At 37.3% G+C, this 7,260-nt stretch overlaps 1 protein-coding gene across 3 annotated transcripts in view; it reads right to left on the bottom strand.

Moving 5' to 3' along the window:
• The window catches only part of LOC107227623 (CCR4-NOT transcription complex subunit 6-like), a 505,041-nt gene extending 497,781 nt beyond the window's left edge, over window positions 1-7,260 (bottom strand). The window contains exons 1-3 of one of the 3 annotated variants that reach the window (XM_046742294.1): window positions 6,878-7,260; window positions 4,753-5,068; window positions 4,348-4,523 (exon numbers count right to left, since the gene is read on the bottom strand). In XM_046742294.1, the coding sequence (XP_046598250.1) occupies window positions 4,348-4,523; window positions 4,753-5,068; window positions 6,878-6,902 (517 nt within the window). In that variant the 5' untranslated portion in view covers window positions 6,903-7,260. The remainder of the gene's footprint in view (window positions 1-4,347; window positions 4,524-4,752; window positions 5,069-6,877) is intronic. The other 2 variants (XM_015668823.2, XM_046742302.1) reach the window with 2 other exon arrangements.

Below are 7,260 nucleotides of genomic sequence, written 5' to 3'. Positions count from 1 at the left end.
ACTGTACTCTTGCGTTAACAGAGGGTGCATGGAATGCGAAGACGACGAATAATGAGTTTCGGTAATCAGTCGACGCAGGAAAGTACTAATTTGGGTTTCGTGGCTGATAAGCCTGTTGAACGTACGAAACGTCGAATAATCCGTAAAGCAACAACGATAACGAAGCTTTAGCACTGGGAGAAAAATTTTTCTGTTACAGTGGAAAGAAATCGAACGCTTGTGACTACACATTTGTAACGAGAACTCAACCGGATAACTACCGGAACCAAAAGTGCTGGCTAAAACTGACTTTTTATAATCACCGGCTGTGGTCTCTTCCGTCACTTTTAGGCATCATTAAAGAAACGGATGAAATGAATCGGAAACATAATATTGTTAAAAGAAAATAAACCGTGTAATGAAACTCGACAAGACTCTTCGACTTTCCCTCGAACCCATCTGCCAGCCTATTATGCAGATATGGTTTGGCGAGAAAAGTTCACCCGTATCCCAAGAGCTGCGGGAAATTTTTATAACGACGAACAACATGCCCGGTCGCATACTTATTACAGAACGGATGTACGTAAGATAGTTGAAGTCTCGAAGCGAGATTCGAGGATAAATTGCACAAGAGACGATGACGAGGAGGAACCTGAGAAACAGTTTCTCTGTACGAAGAACCTGAGTTATCGGAGATGAGGGGCGCCCACGGATGAATGTCGAATGGTTAAAAGTCAGCCCAACAATGGATAGGCGGGGTAGGAAATATTTTTTTCGATTAATTTAGTTTCGTTCCTGTTCATTTTCATTCAATTTTTTCATCTCCTCTCTATCCGCAGGGTATCCGAAGGAACATCGAAAAATTGTGGTACGCAATACCGACCACCACCTAGTCCTAGTGGTGGATACGATGTAATATGCTGGATCAGAAATGCTGCGGCAATCGGGTAACGGGTAAAAATCCAGAAAACACAATGGATGGGGGTTGGGATGGGGTTAGTCGCCTAGAGCTCCACCCAAAGCTGTTGTGTCTGCCAAGAGTAGGTACGACACACCCATTTGACCTCGATGTAAAAGAGATTAGATTATGTATGAACCAATGTGCTCCAAGCGAACCGACGTATCTGCAGCAATGCTGCACCATGCTAGGCGTCGTTGTTTCTGAACCAAGAAAGCAGTCCTTACTCTTCTTCTTTTTCTTCTTTCACGATCAGTTGGATATATACAGGGTGTCTACTGCAATCGCGAATTTATATTCCAGGACATGGTGGCGACAGTTTTGGTCAAATAAAGTTCCCTGACTTATCCCTTCGGAAAATTCAGAATTCCCCGAACTTTGTGCGTGTGGAAATTGCACAATACCATTTCCAAAAAATAGCTTGGCTAAATTTACAAAGCCTTGTTGAAGTTTGAAAAGATTTTATGAAAAAAAGTACTTCTTTCCCTGTAGACCATCGCGATTCCTTGACTATTCCCGGTTTTCCCGGTCGGTAGCCACTCGGCAGGATTATTCGGATACGGTTTACAGGACAATAAATTGATGAATTCTAGGACCTCAATTTCGTATTCCTGATGAATTATTAATGATGGGACAAATTGGTTAACTGTTGGATCACAAAATTTATACAGTAGTTTATATACAGAGTGAATTGCTAAGGATTGCATGGTCCGTCGTCTGCTAAAATTTAAAGCATTCAAGGCCACGTATTACAAATCGAATGTCGTAGTTTTCAATCAAAAATGCATTTCGTCAATTTTTCCAGGACTTGAAGAGCAATTCTTGTTTTTCAGGATAATTCTAGAATTTAAGGATATTTAAAGAGCAGTAGAAATAACATCCTATGTGTCTTATTAATAGCTCTTTTTTACACCGGTGACGTTCCAAGTCCAGCAAAGGATCGCGTAAGTAGAACCGGAAACAACGAGAAGATGCTTTTCTTTACGAATAAATTTACTAATAGTGAATATCGCGGGATTTTTCTGCTCGATTAGATGCAGAAGCCAATCTTACGCTATAAATAAATTAGCTATAACCTGCATTCACTGAACTCTTTACAAACTATCGCCGAGGTATATTTTTTTTACCGAAGACACGTTGGATGCTGCAGAGCTTTTGAATAAGCTACACCTAAAAGAAGGTTATAAGGTGAATCGGTAGGTATAAGCTGGACTCATAATTACCAATTGATAACGCATAGCTATCGATGTAATGATGCAGCACATATAACTCGTAACAAATGCATACAACGCACCTAGAAAAATCAAGTTTTCAATGCAACTAAATTTTTTAATTGTGTATGAAGATACTGAAAATTCGGCAACAGTAAATCTTTTCATTTCAGATATATGTGTATGGAGAAGCTACATAAATTCCATAAACGAAATATAAATTTGTGGGGATAAAAAAATTCATCCGTTCAGGCGAACATTTACACATAGAGAAAAATAATTCACTGGACTAGCAGGTTTTACAATTAGTGTTAATATAAAAACAGCAAGAAACTCTATTTACAACAGGTAGAATCTTTCAAATTCGAAAGCTCACTTGGCTACACTTGAAAAATCTTTACCACTGCATTGAAAGTTCTTGCTGTCTTTGTATTAACACTCGAAATTGCTGCAGTCTAGCGAATTATTTGTTTCTATGCAACTAGAATTTCGTTGTTTATAGAATCTCTGTCTTCATTCAAAGAAAATTGTCTATCATCCACCGTTTACAAGATGTCGCTTAATATTCTGCTAGGAAAAACGTAAAATACTTTGAAAACGTATTTTTCTTGTGGCAATTTTCCCTCCGACCGCGAAACCGACCCCAACGTTCGCCCTCAACCCAGCCCATTTTTCAATTAGTTTTACCAATGTTCGAAACTTTCTTCTTTTTTTTTATTTTGTTCATTCAATTTTAATCAATTTTACTGTACGAGTTTATGTAGCCTTGTACTAAAATAAAACTTTGTACATATGACCTTTCATCTCACATGATAGCCAATTATACGTGTCATCTAAATACTGTACGAAAACTAAATCGATATCAATGTAAACGAATAGTGTTAAAATTGGAATGAATTCAAATCCAAGTTATATGCTACGTACGCCCGTCGAAATTACGATGACCTGATTTTTAAGCCTACATCATTGTCAGCGTATTTGTAATAAATCTGGAACGATAAATATAACTGAGACGAAAACGTACTCGAGCCAAGTAAATGATTAATTGACTATTAGCAAGTGAACATCTATACTTGAATCGACAAGAATATATTTGGATTGATGATGATCTGTACTAAGAATATATATTACAAGCAATTGTTTACTTGTATTAAATACGTTTTTCGTAGTGAATTTTATCTACCGATTTCTAAATAATGTAATCGATTTTGAAATTTGATTGACATTTTGCAAGTAAAAAAACAGGAAATCAGATACAATCAGAAAATATTTAATCTGCAACAGATTTTACGTTTAAAAATTATATCTGACGTGTTCAAAAGATAATTTCATTCCGACACTCAAAGAATATTTTGAAAATAATCTTCGCGAATTCTTTCAAATTTCAAACACTATGAGATATATGGTACGTGAATAACTATGAGAACCAGAACTAAGTCGTACGATGAATACAAGTTCGGACTTTGGCAACTCATTCACTTAATTTATTGGCTATCAGGAAATGACAGAAGTCACACGAAAAAAACTAAAAATTATAAAGCTTCATTACAACATTATCCGGTTTGAATCAGTTTTCATTACTCATTAGAAAAGGAGTCTCCATCGTATGAACGGAGGAAATTTGGCGGCAATATCTTTTTGATAGAGGCATTCACAGAATAGAACAATTCCTACTAGACTAAAAGTGGAATACATTCGCCAACAAATTTTGATTAATCCTCTGTTCATATTATGGTGGTTTTTTGTCCGAAGAGTTGGAGATTCTAGAAATTGAAATCAGACTGATAATCAGCTTGTAACCTTATAACCTTTGCTGAATATACTATTGGCAATTCGTTTATTTCTATGTTCCTCTTGTTATTTACCAATGACCGATTAAATAAAATGAGTTTCTGAAAGCCCAACAGTGCATTCATATCGATGATAGCTTATTAAGCTTGAAGTTGGTAACTTAAACGTAATGATGCATTATTAGTTTGTTTTTTTCAAATCATTATATCGCAGCTTCAGGTTTGTCCAAGATTCACTAAACCATAGTGAAACAAACCATACTCCTGTTTTGCAAAATTAACTCTTTCGATCATTCTGAACTTTGTAATCAACTCAAGTGAACCTAGCTTCGACTAACAATCAGTTTTGTGGAAGTGATTGAACCGTCTGTAATGACAATACTTTGCAGAGGTCAAGCCAGGCACTTACCTTGTAAGTTGTCCAGCATGTAAGATAGCAGCTTATGAGTCCCTGATGGTTCCCCGTAGAGAGCCAATACCTCCTTGTTCAGCGGATTTCCATGAAGACCAAGCACTTGTAACTGGAACAACTTCCCGAGTTCGTAAGGTAACACGCGAAGGTAGTTTTGATTCAATAACAACTCCCTGCAACAGAGAAATTCGGTCGACCAATTAAACTGGTGTAATTTTATCAACATATTTTTATTCTCAACAATCAATTATCCAAATAATAGAGCCAACTGCATCTGAAATGTATCTATGGTAAGTAATAAGGCCTCAGACTTGCAAAATAAAGGTAAAAAATTCAATTGCCAACTTGCATAAAATATACTATACATAAAAATGACAGAAGCAATTTTTTAAATCAGCATACTTGAGGTAGATGAGATCCCCCAACTCAGCAGGCAGACTACGCAGTTTGTTGCTGCTTAAATCTAACAATCGCAGATTCGCAAGACGGCCAATTTCAGAAGGTATCCTCTGGAGACTGTTGTCGTTGAGATACAGCGCCGTCAGGTGTGTCAGCTGCCAAACATTTGGACTGAGATTTCTAATACTGCCTGTTATCTCCAACTCCGGCCAATAAGATTTCTTCCCAGAGTTTGCATCCTCAGTGGACATGATAGTGTGCGTACGACGTGGGTTAGCATTCTCATACTTATCTTTGTGATTGCGGGACATCCTAAATCCTTTAAAGAGAAAAAAAGAATTGAAATTATATTACAAAATTATTTTTTATAATCGATGTATCATATCATTACTATTTTACTATTTGATGTGTAAATAATAACTTGTACCATTGAACAACACCGTATTATAATCAGCAAAATTATAAAAAAATTTTCACCAAATTGCTTAACTCCTTTTAATTTAATAGCAAATGGCTGCACTGCAAACAATAATCGTTGACGACTTGAATTGGAATTTTAACAACAGATCAAAGATGCAACTGGTCTATAAGCTTCGGTGTTGAACAGGCACTACATATTACGTCTCGCAATCAGAATTTCCATACATCAAATTGAAAGAAGTATTATTAACAGGTGAAGCAATTTACACATGGTTGCTGAAGCATTAGCTACACGTTAGATTATTTGAAGAGTTAATTTGGTTGTGTGAGTAGGAATTGGTATTAAATGAGACAGAGAAATTCATGACATGGCAAAAGGTAAGTGCCGCATAAGCAACTCTAGTTTACAACAACGGTGATCGTGTAGTCTAGTAAGAAACAATAAATCAAAGTCCTCATTTATCAAACACTAAACTTGTAAGTCTGACGAAATATGGCCAGAAGAAATGGAACTTCTCCGCTCTGCAGGCGAAATTTTTACGTAAATCTATAATGACGAAATATGAGGACAATTAATTGAATGACCGGACTCGAAGCTATTACGGACACACAAACAGCTATCGCGTTTCTATGTTAGATATCGACTTGGTTGCATCAAAATAAATTTAGTGAACACGAGGTTAGAGTGTTCGTAACGTTGATGCAAAGAAGATTTATGAAAAATGATTATTTTGTACATTTAAATTGACTTCGCAGTACGTCAGTATGCGAAATATTAACTTAATTTGCTCAATAATTACAGTTGACAGAATTGCAGACAATCCGATGAGAATTGGATTCAACTTGAAATATTGTAAAAATCAAGAGACTCGTTTAAATTATATTAATCAAGAAATCACTTTTTAATGCATCTTAAAAATGTAAGGCAGACTTGGTGATATTTTATATTCCTACTGTTCATAATACTTATTTAGCTGGAATACGACGCATTAGTTGAATATTAACAAATCGGTACAAATAATCTGTCTTACAGTAGATTAAAGTTTTGTTGTACTTGTTCGATTAGCGAAGTCTTTGATATATTGACCCACTACATTTGCTGCAGAATATAAAAATTGATATGATCATTGACTAGATGTCGATCATGCAAATTCATAAAATTTTATGCAAAGGAAACAAAATAAGTTTACTTCGCCAGCAATGAACAAGCTACAAGCCCGAAAACTGTAAAAAAACGTATCGCGTATGGAAAATAGATCCATCGAAGACTCGAATTGACAAGTAAAAGAAACGACAGCTGTTTGCGTATCCTAAGCCTTACACTGTCTCGGCTGTGTGGAAACGAGTAACGGTTTAAATCAAGAACTTCTTTGGGACACCGAGCGAGAGGTTATGGCTTTGTAAATAAGCCTCATTTTTGCCACGTTGGACTAACCTAGTGTGGCAGGCGACGGAGAGGAGTTTAGTGTTTTAGGTTATTTTGACAGGAAGGAGGATCGGAGTGTCTGTTTGTTGCACGAGACATTCGACGCAGGACAAGGCGACGGGCAGAGCCATTCGACGATATGTCGTCTGTATTTGTCTGGGTTAATTCCTCGTGTCATATCGTTCGGGGATAATGCGGTGGACGAGGATGAGGATGCGACTTCTTTGGGAGCAACTAGAACCGGAATCCATAACCTATCATCAATGAGTTGCATGTATTAACCTGTTTTCTTCCGTATATTAACCATGTGAATATATCCGGGTCAACGAGCGCTCGTTAACCGCGACGCACGGGGGCGGCGAGCCTTCCACCAAAATCCGGACGATTTTCCAAGCGGAATTCCTATTTCTTTGAAGCAAGGCTCCGTGCACCCTCGGGACGACAGCCGACAGCGTTATGCGGACTTTCTGGGTTTTTTGGGGTCGGAGGAGGTTCGTAAGCGGTTATAAGTGCTCGGATTATCATTACCCACCTTCATCTACCTCTCAACGCGCACTAGAAACACGGGGAGTTTATTCCGAGTCAAATATATCGCGTAAACAAAACTACCTTGACATACACAATATCCTCCATTTATCAACTGCACCCGATCAGACATTTTCGAA

This window comes from Neodiprion lecontei, chromosome 1, assembly GCF_021901455.1.
Source record: "Neodiprion lecontei isolate iyNeoLeco1 chromosome 1, iyNeoLeco1.1, whole genome shotgun sequence".
In the NCBI taxonomy this organism is placed as follows: Eukaryota; Metazoa; Arthropoda; class Insecta; order Hymenoptera; family Diprionidae; genus Neodiprion; species Neodiprion lecontei.
Note: the sequence above shows the minus strand (reverse complement) of the source record. Positions and strands in the feature narration are given on the sequence as shown.